The sequence below is a fragment of the Erithacus rubecula genome (genome assembly GCF_903797595.1).
Source record: "Erithacus rubecula genome assembly, chromosome: 1".
In the NCBI taxonomy this organism is placed as follows: Eukaryota; Metazoa; Chordata; class Aves; order Passeriformes; family Muscicapidae; genus Erithacus; species Erithacus rubecula.
In genome coordinates this window covers 83,184,669-83,211,144 of record NC_136658.1, presented here as the reverse complement: position 1 = coordinate 83,211,144, position 26,476 = coordinate 83,184,669, and the positions used below count along the sequence as shown (strand labels likewise).

Genomic DNA, 26,476 nt, shown 5'->3' with positions numbered 1-26,476 from the left:
CATCTTTTTTGTATCATATTTAAACATTGCCTGTCTTGTTTTAGGAGCTAAATTTGTTTGTGGGTTTTTTTAAGAGTTGTAGGGTTGGGGTTTATTTTAACCAGCTCTAATTTTGTTTGGCTGTGTTTATGAAGGGAAGCCTTTAAGCCCTAGAGTTTGCTTGCTTAACAGGAAATACATTCGTGGTGTTCAACTTTAGAATAAAACCTCTTGTTTGAGCCCACAGTAGTAAATGCTGACAGCATGTCATCTTTCTGCTATTATTTTTCATTCTGGGATCCCTCCTCCAAGCAGGCTGTCCCATTTCAGCACTTGTTTGTGGGGCAGCCCTGGCTGTGTTGTGGTCCCTATGGTGTCTATGTGTGAGCCTGTGTGTGACTCATGGGGGCACAGGCAGTTCCAGGGATATTGGGGTTGGCAGCCTTCCACAGGTACAGGGTGAGTGGGGGTGGATAAAATGCTGGTGAATTTAGTTTCAGATGTAATTAATGTTGTTCTTCTTCAGCTTAAAATCCTGTGGTTTGTTGTCTGAAAGGCCCTGCATGTGAAACCCACAGCTCCAACAAACGCAGCAAAATCCTGAATACTCAGAAGCTTCAGATTTTGGAGCATATGAAATAGTCAGGTCTTAAATAACAGACAACATGTGCCTCAATAGAGGTCCCACTCTACTGTATAAAGCCTAAATTTTCACATAGAGGTCAAGAAATTTTCACAACAGAGTAGGTGCAGGGAGGCTCTTACCTTTCAGCACAATGGCAGGAGAGCACAGCTCTACCAGACCTGACTGCAGATGCTATCAGCAGCATTCATCTGTGCTGTGCAAAAATGGAAAATATTTTAGTGGTGAGTTAACTAGGAGGCATATCCTGATCCAGCCTTGTCACAATAGCAGTTCGCTGCAGGCACTTATCAGAGTTGCTCTCACTGTGGAATTTTAGTTCAGGAGCAACCTTTTTGTCTTTCTTCACAAATAGGATTTCTCTTTGTTCTGTGTGAAAAACAGGAGACTATTTGTCTGCTTTCTTTGGATAATATTATTAAGGAAGATAATGCTTGAGAAGGAAACAGAAGCTGAACGCTGGTTGAGCGCATTCTGTCTTTTCTCTTGCCTGCAGATACAGATCCTCCCTTCTCAGGTCTCAGTTTGTTCTGGATTGTCTTCCTTCCTGTTTCACATGGCTGTGTCTTTTTCTGTGGATTAAACTAAACTAAAAAAAATTGAAACCCAAACAAGCAATTGATTTACTTATTGAGGCAATGGCTTAATTTGACTCAGCTTGTATTTTAACAGCAGGGCTGGGGTTGAGGGAAGGTGCCTGCAGAAGTGCAGGGTGAAGGAAGGAGTGGAAAGGGATTTACTGCACTAAGGTACCACTCCCTGTTATGCTTCAGCCCACGCTTTAAATTCTTCCAGTGGCACAAAATCAAGCTTTTTTCCTTTCTCTTTTTTTTTTTTTTTTTTCTTTTTTTTTTTTTTTCCTTGAAGTGAATCATGGTAGGAAAAATTTACTTGTAGTAAAGACAATTACAGAATTTAAGCCCTAATGTTTCTGGAGCTGCTGCTGGTGAGCTAATAGCCATGGCTTGTTTATAATGTAATTGCATAGTTCTCTAAATTCCTGTAGGCTTCTTCATTAAGAAAGGAGAGGAAAAATAAGTCCCCAAAGCCAAGTCTATATAACCATGTCTCAGTAATGAAAGTTTTATTTATTTAAACTTTTCTCTCCACACAAATGTGGATGGGTGGCTGGAAAGAGGCCAAGTTCAAAATGAGTGTGGCTAGTGCTGTTATTCCCAACTGAATCTTTAAGTGACCTGAAACTGTTTTGCATTTTGAAACTGTTCAGAGGGCTCTGTGAGACTGGTACCTCTGCAAGTTAAGGATTCCACCATGTAAATGCCACCATCATTAACACTGCTATTACTGTCCACTTTGGAAGTAGTCATTGAGAAAATGCATTATTTTTGGGTGCAGGTGCAAGTCCCTGAGGTGATGTTAGTAACACTACTGTGAAGAGAAACAAGGAACATCAAGCTCATCTCCCTTGCTCAATATATGTTCATCAGATGAAATATTTAATTATCTCCTAGGCACTGAAATTTGTAATGCTTGGAGTCTGTATAGTCATACAGCATCCATAGAAAATGCATGGTTAAAAAATAATATAAAAAAACCCCAAACCAAATCAGCAAAATAGCTGATTTGAATTAGTTTCCTTTCCCTTCATAGTTACTGTATTAGTTGCTTTGGACCTTATTGTTAAAAAACAGTTATTGATAATGTTTTTCTTTTAACATATTTCAGAGTTACCTATATAGTGCTCTGTTCAAATAGGCACTGAAGATTGCTGTGCATGGTGTTTTTATTCTGTATTCCTTGCTCTTGGTGAGGCCAGCAAGAAAAGTTAACCTCACAGTGCATGTCCTGGCTTTCTGGATCTTGTGATTCTTTCTTGCTGCTTTTTCTTAAGGGATCTTGAAGCCAGAGCACAGAATGAATTCTTTCGGGCCTCCTTCAGATTGCCCAGGAAGGAGAAGCTGCAGGAAGTTGTGGACTGTTCTCTCTGGACGCCCTTCAGTCGCTGCCACACGGCGGGGAGGATGTACACTTCAGACAGTTACATCTGTTTTGCCAGCAAAGAAAATGGCTGCTGCACTGTTATCATCCCACTTAGAGAGGTAGAGTTGTTTGTTTGCTTTGCTGTGGATCCTTATCTGCCTTTTTCTGCCCTAAGCCTCTGCTGCCACTTGACATAGCTGCACAGAAGTTCAATGAAATGTATCCTGCCTATAAGGATTCTTGTACAGTTTGTTCTGGGACTCATTAGGGCCTGAGCTCCTAAAAATATGGGTGATTTATGGACAGGTAATGCAGCAGGACAGAACACTTCAAAACCAGAATTTGCTTGGCCCAATACTTGGACAAGGCTCCCCAAACATGTACATCCATCTTGATGTTGATGGAGATTGGCTTCAACTCATTCCAGCAATGCAAAAGCATCTTTGCCTGGGATCAACACAGGTGTTGAGTTCTCTCTCCATAGACAACCTTTAACAAACCTGTGGGTACATGGCCAAGCTGTAGGGCAGAGAGAAAGAGGTGATGTTATGGATGCAGTGATGGGCTGACAAATTTCCATGAAATCAAGAGATGAATTTAAATGGAGGGAGAGCACAAGGGAAGGTGGTGGGAGTAGAATAGAAGGAAGCTGTCATCTAACACCTGTCTGATCTGATGTGAATTACAAGACTGTTATGCTCTCTTAATTAAAGCTTCCCTTTCATCCTTGGCTAATAATAGAGTAACATCCAAATCATATTGTAACTGTAGCAACTCACCTTCCCCTGTTGCAGAAACAGAAAACAGTATGAGAACAGTGTTGTATACTTAATCAAAATTACCAAATCAACTGTTTTCCTGATCTTTAAAGGTGGGAAAATAAATTTCTTCCTCCACCCCCAGAATGTGATCAAGTTGATTCTCTTAGAAATCTTTTTTTTAAATCATACACCCTTTTCTTATCTTTTTTCCTCAGTCTGCTGTTTAGAAGTGGCATGCAAAGTAATTTATGGGAAAAAAAGGCATCTGGGATACTTTCTGGCATCTGTTTTGAACTTCTAGGGAAACTGTGAACTTCAGGCTAGGATATGTTTGATCAAGGAAAGCCAATATGAATAACCACATTTAAAGGATGCATATGAAATGCTGTGTTTTGGTACACACAGAATATTTGAATATGTTTTTGTGCATGTGGTGCCTAATGTGTTTTCTGTAATGTCTCTGGAAAAGGTCATCAGTATAGAGAAGATGGAGGACACGAGCCTTCTCCCTAATCCCATCATTGTTAGCATAAGGAGTAAGACAGCCTTTCAGTTCATTGAGCTGAAGGACCGGGATACTTTGGTGGAGAACCTGCTCCAGAGGTTAAAAGAGGTGAACTCCAGCAGCCCATTGTACTGCAACAACTTGCAAAATAACAATCAGGTACTGGACTTTTATTTTATTATTAATCCAATATGTTAATCCAGTATTCCACTGTCCTGCCTTCTTTGGGAGCCCACCAAATTGATCTTGATCCAATGCTTATCTGATGCCACCTTTAAAGACCTGGCTAGTGGGATAGAGGACACTCACAGCATAGCTGTGATTGACATGCTGGGGAGAGCAGGAACTATAGTGGGCAGTTGGGCTGCCCTTCACAGAGACCTCAACAGTCTGGAGGAATGGGCTGATAGAGACCTCACAAAGTTGAACAAAAGGAAATGTGAAACCTGGCAAAATAAGCCCATGTGATAGGAGAGGCTGGGGACTGGCTGGTTGGAGAGCAGCTGTGTGGACAAGGTGGAGGAGTCATGAACAAGTCAAGCTTGTAAGTCAGCAGTGTGCTCCTAAAATGCGGACGGACAGCCCCATATCAGGTTGTACTAGCAGGATTGTAACCAGCAGGTCATAGATTGTTATTATGTTATAATGTGTTATTATTCCCTTTTATTCAGCACTTATGAGGCTGATCAGAAGTACTGTGTCTAGTTTTAACTCTGCTTGGTTACACATGAAAAGCACTGATAACTTGGAGTACATCTAGTGGAGGGCTGTAAGATGGTCAGGAGCTGGAGCACATGCTTTATGAGGAGAGGTGGAGGGAGCAGGGCTTCCTCAGCCAGCCTGCCAAATAGTGGGGAGTTGGAAGATCAACTTAACTTGACTGGGCACAGACCCCAGCAACCAGGGCTGAGGGCTCCTGCTTTGAGCAGGGGATTGAAAACAATAGTCCTCCCCAGCCTAAATTGTTCTGAGTTTATCTTTCAAATCATAGTAGTAGAAAACTTTGGTAGCTTGCCATCAAGGACACTTAGAATTGGCGAACAACTTCTGTTTTAATGTAAAATCCTTTTCCTTACATGCAAATGACAATTTTATATAAAGTCTTGAGTTAGACCTTTCCTCCTGAAGGGTGTCACAGGCTTTGATGCAAAAGGCAAAGGGTAACTCAGCTCTGTGACTGGAGGACAGTTGATGTAGCTCTTAGCCTTTTCAGCCATTGGCACTTTGATTTGGCATTGCAGAGCAGCCTTGCCTGCGGATCCGTGTGCACGCCGGGGGATGATGAGCCTGCGTGTCTGGGAACAGAGGCTTCACAAGGGAAAGAGAGAAGTGAATGTGAAAAGGAGAACAATTACTTGCTCAATGCAGAAGCACTAAGGTCAGACTTTCATCAGTCTGTAATACCAGGCCTTGATTTTGGAAAGGTATGTAACATTTGGGGGAAGTTTTAGGAGTTTTAGATTTTGTTTTGTTTTTAAAAAAGCAGGGGTTACATTCAGACAGATAGGCATTTTTAGTAAAATGCACTCTCTATTGGTTGGAGAAGTTAGATATGGGATAACAGCTTTTCTATTTGCTTGGATTTTTATCTTCTTCCCCCATTTCATTCTGGTGAATATTTATAATTTTTATCCCTGTGTGGTGAATTAGATATGCAAAGTGGGGCAAGTCAAAGTCCCTAGAGCAGCCTTCTCATTTCCATTGGTAATGGAATACCTTGTGTAATTTCTAATATGTGAAATGCTTTTGTTTATCAGCTCTCACATGCACATTATCTTTTTTTTTTAATACATCTTGTTCCCAGTCTAGGGAGCAAATCAAAGAGAGCCTGTGGGATGACCATTTTGTAGAATATGGCAGCACTGTGTGCATGTTTCGCACAGAGAAAATCAGAAAACTTGTGGCTATGGGAATTCCTGAATCCTTAAGAGGCAAACTCTGGCTGCTTTTCTCAGGTAGGCATGCTTAGAAATGTTGGCTGTAGGCATCATCTGGTTCTGGATATGTCAAAACATTCAGGCAAGAAATCTCTCAAAGGCAGTTAAATATCCTTTACATGGAACCTGTGATACTACTTAAGGAAAAGATGTGATCTAAACTAATATGCAAGGAAGTACCCAGGTAGATCTGTAAAAGTTTTATATCAGGATGATGCCATATGACGTACAGAAGAATCAAAATAACATCTTTGCAATCTATGTAAGTTAAAATTAGCATCATGTTTTCATAAAACAATGTTCATCTTCAAGCAGCAATTAGATTGCAGAGTAAATACTGAGTTAGCCCTAGACAAATCAGATTATTGCAAAATAATGACAATCTCAATGCTGGCAGACCTGCTTCTGCTTCTTGTTGAATGTTGGCAGGGCTTACAGGAACTGGAGATGGAAAAAACAACTCATTTCATCGACAGATATGGGAGATCCAGAACGTGCCCACAGTATGATCTCAAGTTTAGTCCTTAATCCAATATATGACATATTCAGACATTTGTAAATGTGGAGCTTTTTCTCCCAGTAATACCTGTGGATGGTGAGACACTTGGAAGGGGTTGCCTAGAGAACCTGTGGATGCCCCATCCCTGGAAGTGTTCAAGGCCAGGAAGGATCAGGCTTTCATCAACACGGTCTTGTGAAAGGTGTCCCTTCCCACAGCAAGGAGGTTGGAAGGAGATGATCTTTAACCAGTACTTTCAACCCAAACCAATAAAACAAATACTTTCTGCTGGAGACATCTTTTGCTGAAACAAAGTATTTTGAATGATGTGTCATGCTTTGCTAATACTTAGTTTTCAAGACATGTATTCTGCTAAGACTTTGTCTTTTAGGTCTGGATATTCACAGACCTTGGGGAAAACCATCTTGAGCAGTAATTCCCACAACACTTTGGTTTAGCATCATCCTTACCGCTCCCATCTTCCTCTTCCTCCCTTCTTGCTGCCTTCAGATGCCGAGACAGATCTGGCCTCACACCCTGGCTACTATGTGCATTTGGTGGAGGCATCCATGGGCAAGTGCTGCATGGCCACAGAGGAGATTGAGCGCGACCTGCACCGCTCTCTGCCCGAGCACCCGGCCTTCCAGAGCGAGACGGGCATCGCTGCCCTGCGCAGAGTGCTCACAGCCTACGCCCACAGGAACCCCAAAATTGGCTACTGCCAGGTGCGACAGTGGCCCTGCTCTCTCCCTTCTTCCCACTCTGTCATTCCCTTGAGAGTGCTTTAGATAAATAATGCCTTTTCTGTTGGAAAAGTACATCGTTGTAGATACTAAATGTTGTTCGGCTTTGGAAAACAAGCACATAGGCTCAGCAGAGGGCTCTGTCCCACCAACAGTATTGCTTCAGATTTTTGCAAACTGCATTTATAGGAGGGGAAAAATTCTGTTTGTTCAAAAGTGCATTTCTTGGACAATACGTAGAAGCTGTGTAGAGCAAATTGGTCTACACAGAAGAGATTTATGTAGTGCACTGGGGCAGAGGCTTAAAGAACCTTTCTGCCAATTTCTTCCAAAACCAATGATAAATGATGAAAGTACTTTGTCTAGCTGGTCAACTCCCTGAATTTTGACTGGAATAGGGGGCAGTGACAGCAGCCTCAAAACATCTTGCAGTATTGGTTACCTGCTTTATATCTTGGCTAATTCAGTGTTGTGCTTTTCCCCATTGTTTCCTATTGCTCTTATGAAAAGCAGTATACATAAGCTTGGAAAATTTGCTATGCCTATGGGTTGCAATTATGTATTTGCTGTCTATTCTCTCTTTTTCTTGCTATATTTTTCTTAGTTCTTTACATCCTGTTAGGCTACTTTTCTTTCTATAAAAATAGCCACAGTCGAGCTTTTGTCAGTAGGATTTGCTGTCACTAACAAATCCCATTTTCTTCTTTGCCCTTGTTAAGTCTATGAATATTTTGACCTCTGTGTTGCTGCTGTATGCCAAAGAGGAAGAAGCCTTTTGGCTGCTGGTTGCTGTGTGTGAGCGGATGCTGCCGGATTACTTCAACCACCGAGTGATAGGTGAGCTCGTGTTCGTTGTCTTGCAGACTGGGAAGGGGCAGCCATATGGCACAGGGCTGGGGAAAAAAGTGCTCAGGGTCACCTGGGGTCCAGACCCCACAGATGAGGTGCTCCATGTACTTGTTTGGTATGCAGGGACAGCAGCAGTGACTGATCAGATTCCAGCCAGGGTTGGTTTCAGTCTGAAGGGTTTGAACTGCAAGATCTGTAAATATGTGCTCAACTTTACAGTTTGTTTTTTCTTTCCTGTTGATCAGAAGATGGTGACACTTTTTCCTGTTACATAAATAGAAGAGCTTGTGGGTCTTGGCTAGGAGTGTGCAGTGTTAGAGACTCAAGCTGTTTAAGATAAGATCTGCTTTGTGACCTAAACTGTCTAAATTGCCTGGCTGCTGGAGCAATGCAGGCTTGCATCTACACTAGCCCTTAATGATGAAGGTGATAGTAATGAGCTCTGCTATACACTGCTATACACTGTGTGTGTTGTGTCTCCTGTTTCGTGCCATTGTTTTAAAGACTGTTATGCAGAATGCCTAATGCACAGAAAGATAGGGGATGAGCAGTATTTGTTCTTTGCAGTCACTTTCTTCCCTCACAGGAATGTTTCATAGCTTTTCCCTTTTTAATGCTAAGCTTAGTCCATAGCTGCAGTATCTGCTGTTACACCCTTGCTGTGGCAAAGAGAGGGACTAGGGTCACATGTGAGGAAGTGAGGATAGGAGAAAATCGCTGGCAGTAGTGGTTCTGGGAGCTAGAAATGGTCTGGGCACTCTTGTGCTGCCTGTGGAGTGGAAGGAGACATTTGAGAAAATTTCCAGTCTTTTCCTTGAAGGATGGGTTTGTCATACCTTCTTGCAAACACTGTCTCAGTGCTCAGTTTCTGTCTTATCACTGAACTAGCAAGAAGGTAAGTTAAAGCTGAGTTATTCCAAAGTTAATTGGATGCTTAGCATGTTTTGTAGTGCTCTGAATGCCATTGGTATTTTCTGCTAATGGACTGGACATTGTAACTGTCCCACCTGTCAGAATTTTTCTTCTTGTCTTCAAACATGACTTTAAACTGCTATTTTGATAATTGACTTTCATGTTTGTCTCCTTCCTTGGTTAAAGGAGAAACACAGTTTTATTGGTTCTCAAGCATTTCTAGATATCAACAGTGTGCTTTGGATTACTCATAACTTTGATGTTTGCTGGGTTATTGCCCTTAAGTAGCTTTCTCTGGCCAGCCTTACCCCTGCCTTGTTGTTCTTATTTTGTGCTTTGTATCTTGCCTGTCACTTGCCATGGCTACAGCCTACATTGTTTAAGTGCTGAAAGTTCTGTTTGTCTTGTGTCTCTATCTTCTGGCCCTCTTTACCTCAAAGAAAGGGTACTGTGTCTCTCTACTGCCATGGCTCACCACAGTGTGAAGAGCCAGGAGTTCAGCTTGGAAGTTGCCCTGCTCTCCCTGGCTGAGTGGCACTGGTGCAGTTTTGCAGCATGGTTGCTTTACTGAGCACTTACTTGTGCAGCTCTGCTTTATCCTAGAACTTAATATGCCCAAATTGGTGCTACTGATCTTTTCCACCCTGCCCCTCCTCTGGTTCCTGTTGCTTGAGTTAGTGTTCTTGGCTCTGCATTTCAGTCAACCTTCTTTTTTGATTTGCAACCAGCTCTTGTTTAAACTTTGTATTGTTTCTTCCTGCCTAACACTTCCAAGACCCAACTTTTCCTTTTTGTGTACCCTGCCAATACTGTTGTCCCAATTTGGATCTCTCAAAAACTTTGGCGATCCCTGACCTTGCACCCGTCACTGCGCTTTTCCTCTTCAGTGTCAGCCAGTCATCTCTACAGTCCAAACAGCTACCAAATTAATGACCTGGTTATGACAGGTCTTCTGAGCTTCCTTTTGTCTCAGACCTTTTCTTTATGACTTTCAAAATATTCTGTTTATTTATGTGGGTGTTTATTTAGTTAATTATAATTTTTGCTTTCAAAGCTTAGGCAATTCAGTCCTGCTCAACCTTTTTTTACTTTCATCTCCCTCCTTCAGCCTTGCCCTTGACCCCTTTCATGAACTTTTTCATTATTTCACTGCTTGCAAATGGGAAAAGCCTGCAGGCAGGGCTCCTCCTTCAGGAATTCCCTGTCCCTCTCCTCTCTGCAATGCATAGAGGAAATGATAGGCAGATATGTGCAAGATAGGAACAAGTTGTATATGGGTCAAGAGTGGTGGCAAGGGTCAGGCATATCCTATTCTCAATTACCATGACTTTTCCATCCCCTGCATAAACCAGCAGGGCATCTTACCCCACTTTACCTGCTAGACTGTCATCAACTTGACACTGTAATTCTTCAAACACTGAAAACCTTATTGCATTTCTCTGATTTGTCTTTTCAGTCCCGAAGATGTCATTAATCTTGCATCCTCACCTACCTCATTATGGTCTCATGCTGTAATACAGATTCATTTGCTCAGATTTCATGTTTTCTGTGAGCCTAATAAAAAATGGGCAGAACAATCCATTTTAATATGTCTGCTTGACTTTCGTCTACAGTGGCAACACATTATAAGAAGATCTGAGAAAGATCTGGGCAGTGTTGCATGTTCCTTTTAAAGCTCTGGTTTTGCTATTGCTGTCTCTGAGTGTGGAATGATCTATTTATATATGTCTTGTCTATCTGTCTCTGGCTTGCTTCAAATACCTCTAAATCCAGCTCTGGGTTTTGGGTCTATGTTAACTATGCCTATTAAATTGTTTGCTTTAAGCTTATTAAAAAAACCCAAACAGAAATTGCCCTCTGTTGAGTAACTCCAGTCTGTTTTTCTCCTTTTCTTCAATCTTACAGGAGGCTTTTTATTCAAAGCATCATGCTTGGTGTGTTTCTCAAAAGCTTTTTGGATGTGCCTGGGCTTTTATTTTTGATTTGTGATGCTGTAATGTTTGTTCAGTCACCAGCAGAAGCTCTTTATGGCCTGATGTGCAAGGTTCTAAGACAGAGAAATGTCATAGCTACTTTTTTCCATGTGATTTGGATGCAAACCAAAAGATGCTGGCTCTCTGCCACAAATTGTCTAGGTTATATTCTGCTTTTGAACAACAGAAGTTTTGAGTGCCAGGGATATATATATATGTCAGCAATTAAAATTGTGTCCTGAGATTAGCAGAATATGGACTGTAAGAAAGAAATGCAATAATGTGAGAAGAAAGACAAAATAATTGAAAAGCTAACTGCATTTTGTATTCAGGAATATTTTTAACTTGCAGTGTCTTTGCTCAAAGCCCTGATGTTGCAGGTTTGGTTTGTAGACACAGTCCACTTCACTGAGAAGAAACTTTATTGCTTCTATAACAGCTGCTGACAAAGCAGAACTGAGTTAGTAACTAAATCAGAGCCCAGATCTGCTCCTTTTGGAAAGACAGGTTGGGACAGTTAGGAAATCTTTTATCTGGGCATTGCAGAAATGTTTTGTTCTTTATGTGTAGATACGTATGTTTGTGAATATATATTTGTATCTGTACATGTACTTCCGTGTAAATATTCTTCCTGCTGGGTGTATGTAGCCATATTTGGACTTCCAGCCTATATTTTCTCACTTACAGCAAAACCTTTGCTGCCCACTTAGTTGAGTACATACATTGAAGAGGAATGTGTTCTGTCTTATTTTTTACTGCATACATCTCAAGTGGAGCAATAAAATGCTTTAAGATTGCTTTTACTAGCACTTAATTATTATGTGCTCTTGTAGCCAAGACCAACAGCTGCTGCTATTGCTATTTCATTGCACCCTAAAGGCACTTAGGAGAATTAACACACTTTTTGCAGAAAGTTGTTCAGTAAGGATTACGGACACAAGGGTTGGGCTGAGATCAGAGCAGAAGGATAATGGCATTTTTCATTGTAGATGTGTGTGTCTCTTGCTGGTTTAAATTTTAAGGAAGTCTTGCAGTTAATAGTTCACAGCAGTGATTAGCTTAAAAAATATTTTCTCCTGTGTCAGTCCTGGTTAATACTGTTCCTTTATGACTTGCAGGTGCTCAGGTAGATCAGTCAGTGTTTGAAGAACTTATAAAAGAGCAACTTCCAGAGCTGGCTGAACATATGAAGGATCTGACAGCCCTAGCTTCCATCTCTCTTTCCTGGTTCCTTACCCTTTTCCTCAGCATCATGCCCCTGGAAAGTGCTGTGAATGTTGTGGACTGCTTCTTCTATGATGGCATTAAAGCCATTTTCCAGCTGGGCTTGGCCATACTGGAAGCCAACGCTGTGGATCTGTGTAACAGCAAGGATGATGGGCAGGCGCTGATGATCCTGAGCAGGTATGGCCACACAGGAGCACTCCTTCCTGTTCTGCCCTGAAACAAAGGCATTGCTCAGTAGGCACCAGGGCCCCTCTGTGTCACCCTGCTGCTGCTGCTGCTGTCACTGTGTCTGCCTTAAACAATGGCTTTGCACATCAGACGAGATGTCCTGTGAAATTTCCTGGCACTGCCGAGACGCGCATCGCCTGCGTCAGCGTGCAATATTTACTGCTGCTCTTCGTGCCTTCCCTAGACTGACGGGCTTCCTGCTCCAGACTTCAAGGAGACAGAAGTTTTCTTCCTTGGGCAGCATTTAGTCATTTGGCTGGCTTGCTGTTCCTCAGATGAGTAATCACAAGGGCATTTTTGAAGAGTCTAGCTTGCCCAAAACTCGTTTTATTTCTAAATCTGAACTATATTTGCTTATTTGAATTGAGAAGAGCACAGTGCAATGTGATCTGTGTTCTTATATATGTTCTCCTTTCAGGTTTTTAGAGCATGTCAAAAACGAGGAAAGCCCTCTGCCACCTATTGGTAATCACCATGCATTCTTCAGTGACGATCAGGAACCCTCTCCAGTGACTGAAATAGCAAACCTGATTCATGACTCCTATGAGGTAAAATAATTCTTTGTATCTACTAGTCAGTTAAGTTAGAATTTTAAAGAAAAAGGTTAAATTCAGCTTGGATGCTTTGAAAGTTAATACACATGTTTACAGATTCCTTGAAATGCTCTCATACACAAGACTAGGTGTAGTATGAGCACCTAGATTAACTAGAGACTGGGTATACTTTTTCCTCCAGGTCTCACTGCACTTTTAAAGCCGTATTTCCAATTAATGCAGGTATAATAAAATACATAATAAACTCTGTTTCCTCTTTTACAGAAATTTGGAGACCACTCTGTGGAACAGATAGAGCACATGCGCTACAAACACCGGATCCGTGTCCTGCAGAGCCATGAGGATACAACCAAGCAGAATGTGGTGAGCAGGGCATTATTTTGACTGAGGTGGCTCAGCATTGCCTCTGAAGGCACACGGGTTTAGTTTTAAAAAAGGTGCCACCAGGTCTTGAAAAATCATTGCTGACTCTGCAAAAAGCTTTCCTGGGATGCTGATGGTTTTTCTTTGGCAGCCATGTAATTACTACAGTTTAGGGTGGCTTTAAAGTTCTGGACAACTGCAGGACTGTCCAGCCCAGCACCTTGTCTGTGACTGTGGCCAACCCTCAGCAGATGGCTGGGGAGAAGCGTGGGGAGAGACAGCACCATGCGATGCATCCCCAGCCTCTGTGACCTGTAGCTTAGGGATTTCCTGTCTTTGTTCCTAATAGCCCTTGAGGGATTTCTCTTTTCATGGATCTGTCCAACTGTTGTACCTAAAGAAGGGGGAAACAGCACAAAGATTTTTTTAATAGTGGTTTCAGCTGTTCCACCTAAGTAGAGCTCGTGAGTCTACCGTGAGTGAGATGTCACTAACATGATTTTCTTTCTTTTTAAGCTCCGAGTTGTCATCCCAGATGTCTCCATTCTTCCTGAAGATTTAGAGGAATTGTATGACTTGTTCAAGGTTGGTCTCCCTGAAGAGCAGGGGATGCATCTCATTGAGGCTTCTTTGGGTTTAACTTGCAGCTGTTGCTTGGCAGTGCAGCACTCCCATCCTCTGCCGGGGATGTGCTCCCTGGATGGGATCTTGCAATCTTGTCCTTGCTGTGGTTGTGCAGTTGTTAAAGAAGAATAGTAATGTACTGATTCTTCGGACAGCTGCTCCAGAGCATCTTTCTAACTTCCTGCTTGGAAATGGTCCCTGACAAGTTAGGCTCTGTTAACTTTCACATGCAGAATAAATTAAATATTATGTAGATCTGCTCACTGTGAGCTTGGCAGTGCTTTTAAATCCTGTTCTCTAAATCTCTTTAAAGGCAGACTCTCTTTTCCATGGGGAGAAAAACCCCAAACCCCCAACCTTGTGTCCTTGCCATTTGTTCCATATTGTCTATTTTTTTTTAAACTAAAAGCAGTTTCAGTTCCTTTCTGTCAAGCTGATGTTTGATAAAACTTACAGTAAAGTTGGATACAGGGACATCTAAGCTTATACAGCTATACTTGATTTAGAGGTCCAAGCTGTAATTGTTTCCCTTAATGGACCGTTTCTTCTGCATACTGTTCATGAATACTGAGAATCTGACTGTGGTATGTTGTTAGTGTTACACAGCTTTGCTGCCAAGAGCAGCTCTATCCTGCCTCCATTAGTGGTTCTAAGATGATGCTGCTGGGGCTTGTTCTTCAGTGCTTCCCTCCTGCTCCTCACTGCTGGTTTTGATCTTTGACTAGCTCACACTCCCCTAATTTCATTTTCTGGTAGTGGTTCCTTTTTTGTTATTTCCTTTGCTCTCCCAGGGACAGCTTGCTTTGTTGGGACTCTGGTTTGCCTGTCCCTAACAGAAGACTAAGCGGAGAGGTCTGAGAGCAAATAAACGAGCAGGTCAAGCCTATGCTTACTCCAGATTTTCTGTGACCCTTTGTACCTCAGGGACATCCTGGATCAGATGTGGTTAAAAGAGTTTCAGTAGCCCACAGTGAATCTCTTTCAAGAATCTTCCCAGTCTCCCTTCATATTTATTAATTATCCATTAAAGATTGTGAGAGTGGCTGGCTGCTCTGATGAGAGATTTGCTTTTTCACGCAGGAATGGTGTCGGTATCACAGTGACACCTTGCACAGAGCGAATTTCGAGCACGTAGTTTGATGTGAACGCCTTTTTCTGCTGCTCGTGCTCTCCGCAACAAGCGCTGTGTGTCCCGTTTCTGTCTCCTAGAGGGAGCATTTGCTCAGGTGCTACTGGGAGAGCGGGGGCGCGCTGTCGGAGCGGCACGACCCCAGCCGGCCGTACGCCGAGCAGTACCGCATCGACGCGCGGCAGTTCGCCAGCCTCTACCGCCTGCTCTCGCCCTGGACCTGCGGCGAGCACACCGACCTGCTGGCGCACAGGACCTTCCGCCTCCTGGACGACAACAGCGACCGCCTCATCGAGTTCAAGGCGCTCGCCAGCTGCCTGGGTAGCGGCTGGCTGCGGGCTGGGCGGGGCAGAGCGCCCGGGGGCGGCGGGAGGGCTAAAGTGCCACCTGACTGGCATCCGAGGGCTTGTAATTACCCGCATCAGTGACCTTTACTTTACCGTTTGTGTTTCAATCACCTGAAGTCAATTTGATTTAAAAGACAGCCTAAGGACATGACTGAATTCTGTATTATAACATTTGATTTTGTCAGACGGTACAAATCTTGTATGATTTAAGGATTACACTTGGGTCTGCACGTAATGCTAGGAAATCCTCTCTACCCAGCTGTTGCTCTGAGTACACCTCTGAAATCTCAGTGTACCTCTTTGAAACTGCTTTTTGAAGACTTAACCCTACACAGCTGACTGCTGCCTGCATTGCATGTTGACAGTAAGCAGAACAAAAAAAATCTGGCCAGAAGTGACTGAAGGCTGTGCTAGGGCTGTTCTTGAGGCCACCAGCTGTCCTAATAGGTGAAACTGCCTGTCCAAAATCTGGCTGAAGAGAAAGTGGCAGATCACAACTGTTGCCTGACCTCAAGTGGAAAAACCTGAAATTCAAAGCTTCAGTAAAAATCAGTGATTTTTGTATTCTTTCCACTTAGGATTTTTATGTGAACACCAAGATACCCTCTACTCTCTTTTTATTTGATTTGATTGAGGGATACAACTTTAATTTAAAATTCTTCACAGTACTTGAGTGCATTTGAAAGTTTACAACCTAATTTTTACTGGTCATTGAAAATGTGAATTACAATACATGTGAAATAGTTACCTCCTTTGGGCTTACTCTATAGAAAAGCAGTGCTGAAACTGAAGCTCCACAGGGTTAGGTGCTTCCAGTCTATTTCCCAAGAACAAAGACCAAAACAGATGGCTGTCACCTGCTGGTCCTCAGTGACAGGCACAATCTAAAGTTAGACACTGGCCATATATTTATTGTCCATGTAAACAATTATCCTTTGTGCACAGAGAGATGCCTGATTTATTTTAAACTGTGGAAGTAATGCTTGGTTCACTTCCTTCTTGTTCTTTATTTTCCTTGCAGATGTTATGTATAATGGAGAAATGAATGAAAAGATAAAGTTACTATATAAGCTGCATATCCCACCAGGTAAGAAATCTGAAATGAATACCTCAGTTTCCCCAAAAATCTCTTGCTTGCTTTTGGGAAAAAATGCTTAGTAAAGAACCTTAATAAAAATCTTGCTTCCTTCCAACTGGGAGCTTATAGGATGTGCATTTGTAGTCACACTCACTGCATTTTACAAATTACTCAATTAATTACAAATGGAACCTTTTTGGGTGAAATGCATAGATTATAATGTCAAAGCTCACACATCTGTTGCATTCAGAGATCTTTTGCAGCCAATTATATGGTTACTTCCACACAAAGTACAAACTGAAATAACGTTTTTGAATGGCTTGTACTCAATGTACAGTAGAGATCTCCTTGGATACCTTGATCCAGTACTGATTAGGTGACAAAACTCTGTGGTAGTTCCTTTGTGCAAAGATTTTAATTAAATGTGCAGTTCTTGGCAACCTTCCAACTGCAGCAGCAGTCTTACAGGAACGTAATTTTGCACTATGATTTAACAGAGTACCTAAAAGCATTTACAGAACTTCTTTGCAGAATTACTTTGCTTTCTTCAAGTATGTAAATTTAAGAAAAATAAATAACCAATCATGCTGAATTCAAAGGATTAAATTTGTCACATTTCTTGGACAGCTCTCACAGAAAATGAACGAGACAGCCAGTCACCATTGAAGAATCCTTTGCTGTCAACATCAAGACCACTGGTCATTGGAAAATCAAATGGTATGTCCAGAATGGTTCTCTAATGTGAGTGCATGAGATAACCAATTCCACTTGTGATCCCCTACCATGTTATCTCTGCTCTGAGGTTTGTTTTGAAATGTGAAGTTACTCGTGACTTGAAAATTAATTCTCCTTTTTATGTCTGCTACAAAAAAGGTGATGCAGTAGATTACCAGAAGCAATTGAAGCAGATGCTGAAGGATCTAGCCAAAGAAAAGGATACAAAAACTGAAAAGGAATTGCCAAAAATGAGCCAGGTATGTACCTTAGAGGTTGTACTCTAAGAGGTTATACTTCTTTAATGAAGAAGTGTACTCAAAATGAAATTACTGAATATAACAGTTTGGCTCTCTCTCATGAAGCATAACTTCAGCCTGAACTTGTATTCAGTCCTTCAGGCATTGAGGATTGGGCTTCTCTGATCCAGGAAGCAGGTGCTTAAAAACTTTCACTTTGAAAAAACTACCTTCCTAGCACTCCCCTCTGCTCAGACTGGCTGGTGAATAGAATTTCAGATTCATCCTCATCTGTAGCAGAACATGCAAGCAAACAGGCTTATACAGGCTGGAAAAAGTTTTCCTCCTCCTAAGCCAAAGAATTCCCAAGAATGCACTTTTTTTGTTGTGTCTTCCCATACCTCCTCTGCACCAAACCAGTAACTTCTTACTCCACCACACCTGGAACTTGCCCTGTCTTAGCCAAACACTGACTAGAACTGCAGGAAAACAGCTGAAGGCTTTCACAATCCTACCAATCTGTTTCCTAATGCCAGTAGCTTTCTGTGTTGTTGGCATAAGGAAATCTACTGGAGGGGAAGGGGTCCCATATTAATGAAACAAATTTACAGACTTGGGACTGGCCCCAGAATCCCTCTGTGCTTGTGTTGCTAAATAAAGTTTTAAATGGGTGGCATGAACCCAGCCTGTCAGCTCTGCAGGGGCTCATGATCTCATAAAGGCATCATTTCACTGAGGGCTCACTTCTAACAAGATACATGGGGACATCCTCTAGCCTGATAACCACCTGTGATGGATGAGCAAGGGACAGACAGGAAGAGCTGGGCAGGGAAGATCTCTGAATTGTTTTAGAAGAGCTGGGAAGGAGGAGAGAAACAGCAGAAGGGAAGTTTGCCTGCAGGCCTGTGGTGGCTGCTTTGGTTGTAACCCTGTCTCTGCAGCAGCCAACAGTAAAGGATTACCCCTTGCCTTGCATCTCACTTGCTCTTGGATCATCTGGTAGGTCCTGATTTCCTTCTTCAGAACATAAAAACACTTCACTGCACTCTTCCCTTTCTGATTTCAGCACAGGGTTTTCTAGCACCACTGGGGGTTGAAAAGCCTTCACTAACATTTTTTAAAAAGCAGGTGTAAGTTATAAAAGAGCATACCAATTTACACAGCATTCCACCTGCCTGTGCACTCCCATGCCCTGACTGACTCCTGCAGTGATCCTTAGCATGGCTAGTCAAGACTTTGATGCTGGTTTTCATCTTTTACAGAAGGAGTTCATTCAGTTCTGCAAAACGTTGTATAGCATGTTTCATGAAGATCCAGAGGAGAATGATTTGTATCAAGCCATTGCCACTGTGACCACACTGTTACTTCAGATTGGAGAAGTAGGACAAAGGAGCATGAGCTCGGGGAGTGGATCAGACGAGTTCACTGAGGACTTACAGCCAGAGGCCTCTACTTCAGACCAGGATGCTGTTTTTACTGACACTGTGAAGACTCCCCCCAAAGACTCTCAACCTTCACCTGTGACTGAAGGGGACTGGACTGTGTCTTTTGAACATATTTTAGCCTCCCTCTTGACTGAGCAATCATTAGTTAACTTCTTTGAAAAACCCTTAGAACTGAAACCAAAACTTGAGAATGCAAAGCTAAATCAATACAGTCTCAGAACAAACGGAATGAGCTGCCAGTCACGGAGTGAACATGCAAAACCAAGCACCCAGTAGCAGTCAACATGTCAAACATGAAATGCACTGAAATTACACCAAAGGACATACTGTAAAAGGCTTTCAGTTAACAGTGGACTTCTGGTATCCAATTTGTTGGTCTGTGGTTTTCAGTTTAAGAGCTTTAAAAGCTAAAAGAGTGTAAGGTTTGTTTTGTGCCCTTGACTTCTTATGTTGTTTTGAATGTAAAAAAACCATCTGTCTACAGTGTGGAGACACTGAAGCCCTCTTCTGCACTGGGACAGCAGAGGCTGGCTCCAGTTTCTTTTTTTTAAGCAGGGGAAAACACTTTTCATCTGCTGTCCACAATTTGTTTTGGTTGCCTTTTTTTGCACTAATACTGAAAACTGTTTCAATGCTGGTAATTGAAACTATTTTAATATATTTGATTGTATTCCAATTTTTATGTCTTGCTGAAATGTTAAGTGTACATGGACTGTCCTTCTGATGTTGGTCTGTGAAAACATGCACTTTTCAATAAACCCTTTTTGTACTAGACTGGCATTGACAGTATTTACTGTTTTAGGGAAGCTAAGTGACTTTAGTCCCTGCTGCTTTATACAAATACCCTGAGGTAGTATGATCACAATTATTTCACTAAGCAAAACCCTGTTTCTGTGTTGCATACAGACCTGCTTTGGGAGGAGCCTACTGAGTCTGCCTAAGAAGGTAAGGGCACATCATCCACATGAGATTACACACATGAAATATCTAAAACTATCCGTTTTGTTGAGTTTTTCTTTTTTTGTTTTTAAACAAACTTGACTTAAACTTAAAATACCTGTGTACAGGCTTTTTAATACCCAAAATAAACAAACCCACCAGGACTCTGCCACCCACAAAGAACATCTGAATCTCTTCCTTATTCCATTCACATGTAACTTAGGTCTAATTATCTTGAATTAAGGAAATTACACCATTATATTCAAATTCAAAGAAAGCAAGATACTTTAAAAGGCTGGTACCTGTTCAAGTCAATGCTTCACAGTTGAGAACTTGAAGAGACTCTGGACAATAAAAACAACAACTTAATAATATATTTTATCTTTTTATTGTAATGAAAATCCATTTAATTTTCATCCACGTTGACTGTCTGTAGACCTGCAAAACAAGACATTTTATCACCACCTGTTACATATTTGGAAGTCTTCCCAATAAAGTACCCTACAGTTTCCAGACTAATCTGATGATCTACTTCTGGAAGAGCAAACTATATAGACAAGTATTTCTCCCAAGGTTACAAAAACTTAGTTGCATTTACAGAATCCTTTTTTCTCATGACAAGCAGAGAGGATTAACCTGCCTGAGCTTTTGACATGGGAAAACAAACCTTAAAACTACCCTAGCGACTATGGCTGTGTTTTTGCATCTCTCAAAATTTACATGATGATTTAACTTCTATTTACTGTGGATCATGAGCCCTGTTCTCTACAGCAGAGCTAGGTTAAGCCAGTGGTTTGACTCTTGCAGCGTGCTTTTCATCTAAATTTTGCACTGCAGGAGGAGCTGTCGTGCTTTGCTTATTGTTCAGAGAGCACTGCAGAGGAGATGCAGGAACGTTCCTTACCTTTGAACGTTGTGACTGGTACGTAGGTAACCAGGGTGTACAGCTTGTTGGGTGAATCCTCATCCTCATTGCGCTTTCGGGACAAACGCACGCGGATACGGTAAGGAACATTCCTGAAATGAAGATGGCACATTCATTTGCAGTGATGTACTGAAACTTGTGAATTCATAGGAAAGCTCTTTCTCAGCATCATACCAAGAGCAAAATCTTGTACCTTAAGAGACTGTATTGTTTGCCTTAGAAGAGCTTTTTTTTGTTAGTTTTGCTTGGTAAGATTTAACTGAGCCCTGAGTAAGATTAATTCATAATCCAGTAAGAGCATAAAGTCAGAAGTGCATCATCAGTCCACTACTGAGGAAACACACCAGGAAGATGATCATCAAGTGAACATGATCAGCAAGCAGTTGTTACTAACAAGCATTTCTTACTACAATATAAAATAGTGAGGAAAACACCAGCAATCCACCCTGAAAGTCCAAGGCCACTGTCAAAAGAGTACTGCCTGTCTTAATGCCAGAAGTCATAGAAATTCCAGTGGGCATCAAGCCTGAACCAAGTCTTATGGACACAAAACTGATCATTTCTTCCTCATAAAGCCCATGGAATCATAACTACATTGTTCAATGATTTAATTTTAACAGGCAAATCGCAGCTTAGTGTCCTCACCTAATAATGCTCAAAATATGCTGTTGAGGGGAGGCACAAGATTTTTTTCTCCTTGCCATTTTTCACATAACCTGCCACCTTGAACTCAAGATTTTAGGAAATTCCTCCTCAGAGTACTTGTTCCACAGAATATGTGAAGGAACCTCCTCCTCCCTGCTGCAAGAACAATCTTTTCAAGAACAGTTATTATCAGGTAGACATAGCAATTAAGACACAGGAACTGGCTTTGCTTTACTACCTTCCTGTCAAAGTCAAAAGCATTTTTCACTATTTTATGTAGATCACTGACTATCATACCGGCCAACATGGTAATTTTAGCCTCTGCTGATTCTTCCAGAGAAAGATACTTTACTTTGCATACATTACTCCAACTAGTAAAAACTGCAGACTCACAACAGAAAGACTGATGTAGCAACTCCCTGCTCCATGGACTGCACTTGTACCAGTTAATACAAGGAAGTTTTGGTTAACAGCCTCACTACAAAGCTCTGGAGTTATGACTGCTGTCTCCTGGTTCCACTGCCACTTCTTCACTCCCTGTGAACTGGGCAGTTTAAAGGGAGGACAGAGAACCCTGGCCTGTATGACCAAGGAACTCGGTCTCTCCCTCCCACTCTGCTTCTGAAGGAAGGATTGGCTGCACGACGCCAGGCAAAGCATTCTATGTATGTCATAGACCAGACTTAGGGATCTAATTCCCAGAAGACACGGTTTAAACCCATCTGCATCTCTCAAAGCATCAATCTAGAACAGTTAACCTTTTGTTACAGTTTAAGAGGTCCCACTCCCCACAGGAGTTCTTTTGGACCCTTTTTATGCATGCTATAGCTGCCTTTGTAACAGTGATTTGACATAAGTTGTAATTTTTTGGTCCCCAAACAACTTATTTATTTGTACTTTCAAGAAAAGATAAGCCCTGTTGAAAACACACCTCCTTTTGTGCAACATTTGTTCAGCATGCTTCAAAACCTATTCCTATTCCTATCCCACTTAGCCTGGGATTGTGGCTATCACTGAAAGGTCAAGTTTATAAAAATTGTCTGGTGCAACATGGATCAAGGTACTACAGTATTACAATACCCCAAATCCTTTCTCTTCCCCGCCCTCCACCCCCAAACCTGCATTCCTTCTTGCCTTTGCTTTATTCTTATTAAAAGCAGAAGGAAATTCTTTCAATCCCAGAGTTTACCAAAGCTTTGTTACAAATATGCCGGACAGCAGAGCAGAACACAGAGGAGACAGAAAGATTAAGCTGGTGTCCATGCCACAAGAAGGAAGCATTTGCAAAGAAAACACAAATACTGCAAGAAGTACACAATTTTTTTCCTAATCCTTCATGTCCTTCCTCACCCAGTAAAGAAAAAGGCAAAACCCACCTTATTCCTTTAGCCCAGACTGCTTTGTTCAACCTGGTATCGATGCGAACGTCAGGAGTGCCCATCTCCTTCATGGCAAATTTGCGGATTTCCTTGAGAGCGCGTGGGGCTCGCTTCTTGAAGCCCCTGGGACAAACACAAGAGCCATTCAACTTTAACTTCAGGACACTGTCAGCACTAGACACTTGTTCTATGTGTTCTCCAAACATACAACCCCCCAGAGCATTGTGCATAACAGCAAACATCTGCACCAGCCTGACCAGACCTTCACCCTGGCAGGCAGATGCTAACTTTAATAGAAAACACTTAGAATAACTTCAGTAAAGTTTTGCAGCAAGATCTCCAGCATCTTAAGCCTTCTTTGTAATGTCAACATGTTTGAATATCTCAGCAACACTGAAGAGATCAGAGGTGTCAGTGACACTGAATAAAAGTCCTATGAGCAAAGCAGTGCAACAATAATATAAACGTGACAGAACTCTATCAGTACTGAAATAAACAGAACAAAAAATCTGATGTTATTCTGAATACCAGATTTTGCTGAACAGTACTTGATATTTATCTTTCATGCTCTCAGGACTGCACCAACACCAAATCAGGACTGCACCAGAACTGGTTTTTTTTCCCCAGTACAGCCTGTCTCATGCCCATTATGGTAGATCCTGCAGGACTGGGCATCCACAATAGAATGAAGAGCTGCACCACGAGTGTTCTGCCATATATACAATACCCACACTATGACATGGGGCTGTGCCAGCACTGCCTGAGGTCCCACAGGGGATTGTATTTACCTATATTATGTGCACACTGCTATTGATATTTTGTGCTAGAAATGGGAAGTGGATACTTGATCACAAGTGAGACAAGCACTAAATAAAAGCTTTTAACTCTAGCCCAAAAAGAAAGGTGGACAGCAGGATAATCAGCATTAGAACAGAATGAAGTGCCAATCAACAGGCAAGGCCAGAACATCTTATTGCCATTTAAAGAGAACCAGTGCCTCCCATTCTCAGCCACGGTTCTGCCATGCTCCACTGCCTCACTTCTCTCCTATTCCACGTTAACTTTAGCACTGCACCAATTGTTTGGATTTAAATGGTGTCTTCCATGTGCTTGCAGGTATACACAGAATGCAAGAGCACTCGTTTCCTCTGAAGCACTTCTCCACTACAGTTTCATGAGGTTCAGCATCAGGTCAACTAAAAAAACCACTCTTACCTACACACAACAAATATTCTTTCACCCAAATCATATCCCATTTTACACCTCACACAATTTAGTGACAAACATGAAGCCAGTCATTTGATGACAGCAGCATTTCATTTCTGAAACTTTCTCAGTGGGCTGAAGTTTAAACATTTGCTTGGGAAAGATGACAACCTGTGCACGAAACTAAATTGATCTAACTTTAACATAAGTGCCAGAACACTCACAATCACAGAAACAGGCTTATTCCTGAAAGCCACAAGCCAAATCTGGGGTCGCACAGGGCTGCAGCCTAGGGACACAACAGAGGCACAAGGGACCACAAACACAACGCTCTAAGGACAGTCCTGTGCTCTTTAAAACCTACCCAACCCACTACCAAATTCCACTTCACAGAAGGCCAATGTCGCTGATAAAAAGAACTTACACGCCATGGATCCGCTTGTGAATGTTGATGGTGTATTCCCGAGTCACTACCTCGTTGATGGCGGAGCGCCCCTTCTTCTTCTCGCCGCCCTTCTTTGCGGGAGCCATCTCAGCGACGCTGAAAGGCACCGCGCACACGCATCACACGCACATCCCGGACCTTCCTCCCGTCCCCAGCACACTACAAACCGCACAACTCCCACATCCAGAAACTTAAACCCGAGCTTCATTAACCCCCGGGGTCGCACCAGTCGCAGTATTCACGCAGCAGCTTCCCAGCATCACGGGAGCTTTACTTCCATCTCCCTGAGAAGAGCAGGAAGCACATCCCGGACTCTCCGATCACCTCGCACTAGCATCGGCCTCCTGGCAGCCCCGAGCCCCCCCCTCTGCAAGGCGACCCAGGAGCGCTGCCCAGCCCGTCCCGCAGTGAACAGGACGGAGCCAGACCGGCTCCGCCAAGGGACAGCAGCACGGGCCGCGTCCCCGTCCGAGAGTCCCGCAGGCCTCCCCGGGGCGGGGGAAGCCAGCAAAGGGGCCCCATCTCCGCCCAACGCGGCCACGCCGGGAGAGCCCAGCCGGTGCCGCCCTTGCCGGGCCGCCCCGCACACCGGGCCCGGCCGCATTCCCGCCGCGCCGCGGGCTCTGCGGGGCGGATGGAGGCGGATGCTGCGGGACGAGCCGCGGCCCTCACTCACCGTGCCCGGGCACCGGCCGGAAAGGAGCGCGCGGGGCACGCTGGGAAACAGGAGCCCTTCCGGGGCGAGCCGGGGACGCGACTGCGCCGGCGCGGGAGGGGCTGGGCTGGGCTGCGCTGAGCTGAGCTGAGCTGAGCTGAGCTGAGCTGAGCTGGGCTGCGCTGGGCTGAGCTGAGCTGAGCTGGGCTGGGCTGGGCTGAGCTGAGCTGGGCTGGGCTGGGCTGAGCTGGGCTGGGCTGGGCTGAGCTGAGCTGCGCTGGGCTGAGCTGAGCTGGGCTGGGCTGGGCTGGGCTGGGCTGAGCTGAGCTGAGCTGAGCTGAGCTGAGCTGGGCTGAGCTGAGCTGGGCTGGGCTGGGCTGGGCGTGCCGGGGCCGCTCTCTGGGGCGGTGTCAGCGTGTGCCCGTACCGGGGCCGCTCTCTGGGAAGGTGTCAGCGTGTGCCCGTACCGGGGCCGCTCTCTGGGAAGGTGTCAGCGTGTGCCCGTACCGGGGCCGCTCTCTGGGGCGGTGTCAGCGTGTGCCCGTACCGGGGCCGCTCTCTGGGGCGGTGTCAGCGTGTGCCCGTACCGGGGCCGCTCTCTGGGGCGGTGTCAGCGTGTGCCCGTACCGGGGCCGCTCTCTGGGAAGGTGTCAGCGTGTGCCCGTACCGGGGCTGTTCAGTGCCCGCCCGCCCGCTTCCTGTGGAGTGGTGTGTGAGGAGCTCGGCTTGGCGCAGTGGTGCTTCCAGCAAGCATTTTGCCTCTTACAGATCTGGAGCTCTTGTTCCAGAGACAGAGCCGAGGCATCCCGGCGTGGGGCAGTAGCCTGATGTAATCATCCTGCCTGCCCGGAAAACCGATCCGAGATGAGGGATTATGTTGGAATAAGCTGGCTTTTGGCTATAATGAACTAAAACAGCCCAGCTCTGTGAGGACTGGCGATGCCTTCTGTGTGCAACAGAGAACAAGGACAATAATCCCAAATCAGAATGTGTGTATGGGGAAGAGCATGAAAAACTAAGTCTTCACGTAAATCTGCTCTTGTGAACTGTCTGTATCCCTCCAAACAATGTATTAAACCAGCTCAGAAGAAGGCAAACCGACGCTATTTACAGCACCTCCCTGTTAACAGCTTACACTGCCACTGATACAGTGTTTGCTCCAAGGCTGATTTTGGTTTGGACATACTAATGGCAATTGGGAAAGTAGAACAAATTCTTACAAAGAATTTTCCCTTCCTGTGTCTTCTGTCATAGGCGTTGTCAGCTGCTGCTTCCACAGAGGAATCTCTGAGGTGCTCATATTCCTTCATTACCTCTTCCTGCGTGAACTTTGGGCTTACAGATTTGTGCCCTCCTTTCCCAGGAGTGGCTGGGGTTGCTGAAGTTAGCCTCTAGCTTAGCCAGCTGACCTTTGCTTAGGTTTGTCATAGTTAATGGAAAGAGAGAGGTTCCTTCAGACATTAAGTGTGACTTTCACATCTATCTAATCTTCATCTGGTGGGGTCACTCTTGCTTCACTGAATACAAGAATTTAAAGGGATGAGCAAGCTAATTCACCCTGGTAACTAAAGTTAGCAGTAAAAACACTTTCT

General features: G+C 43.5%; 2 protein-coding genes across 5 annotated transcripts in view; one reads left to right on the top strand and one right to left on the bottom strand.

The window, feature by feature from the left end:
- Positions 1-19,464, top strand: part of TBC1D8 (TBC1 domain family member 8) — a 46,811-nt gene extending 27,347 nt beyond the window's left edge. For 2 of the 4 annotated variants that reach the window (XM_079309494.1, XM_079309492.1), the window contains exons 6-20: positions 2,475-2,682; positions 3,794-3,988; positions 5,071-5,253; positions 5,634-5,784; positions 6,776-6,990; positions 7,728-7,845; positions 11,861-12,146; positions 12,616-12,745; positions 13,016-13,114; positions 13,631-13,699; positions 14,948-15,188; positions 16,236-16,301; positions 16,920-17,009; positions 17,166-17,266; positions 18,508-19,464. In XM_079309494.1, the coding sequence (XP_079165620.1) occupies positions 2,475-2,682; positions 3,794-3,988; positions 5,071-5,253; positions 5,634-5,784; positions 6,776-6,990; positions 7,728-7,845; positions 11,861-12,146; positions 12,616-12,745; positions 13,016-13,114; positions 13,631-13,699; positions 14,948-15,188; positions 16,236-16,301; positions 16,920-17,009; positions 17,166-17,266; positions 18,508-18,966 (2,611 nt within the window). In that variant the 3' untranslated portion in view covers positions 18,967-19,464. The remainder of the gene's footprint in view (positions 1-2,474; positions 2,683-3,793; positions 3,989-5,070; positions 5,254-5,633; positions 5,785-6,775; positions 6,991-7,727; positions 7,846-11,860; positions 12,147-12,615; positions 12,746-13,015; positions 13,115-13,630; positions 13,700-14,947; positions 15,189-16,235; positions 16,302-16,919; positions 17,010-17,165; positions 17,267-18,507) is intronic. The other 2 variants (XM_079309495.1, XM_079309493.1) reach the window with 2 other exon arrangements.
- A 537-nt stretch (positions 19,465-20,001) lies between these two features.
- RPL31 (ribosomal protein L31) lies at positions 20,002-25,024 on the bottom strand. Its single transcript, XM_079309595.1, has 5 exons — positions 24,906-25,024; positions 24,209-24,325; positions 22,576-22,701; positions 20,534-20,646; positions 20,002-20,067 (listed from the first exon to the last, which is right to left on the bottom strand). The coding sequence occupies exons 2-5, from the start codon at positions 24,313-24,315 to the stop codon at positions 20,036-20,038; spliced, it is 378 nt and encodes a 125-aa protein (XP_079165721.1). The 5' UTR covers positions 24,316-24,325; positions 24,906-25,024; the 3' UTR covers positions 20,002-20,035.
- Positions 25,025-26,476: the final 1,452 nt, after the last annotated feature.

Excerpts from the sequence above, each read along its gene's own strand:
- RPL31 (XM_079309595.1), bottom strand. The coding sequence starts at position 24,315 with ATGGCTCCCGCAAAGAAGGGCGGCGAGAAGAAGAAGGGGCGCTCCGCC. Across the intron at positions 20,647-22,575 it reads GTCTGGGCTAAAGGAATAAG|GAATGTTCCTTACCGTATCC; the intron begins GTGGGTTTTGCC and ends TCTTCATTTCAG. Across the intron at positions 20,068-20,533 it reads ACCAGTCACAACGTTCAAAG|GTCTACAGACAGTCAACGTG; the intron begins GTAAGGAACGTT and ends CTTGTTTTGCAG.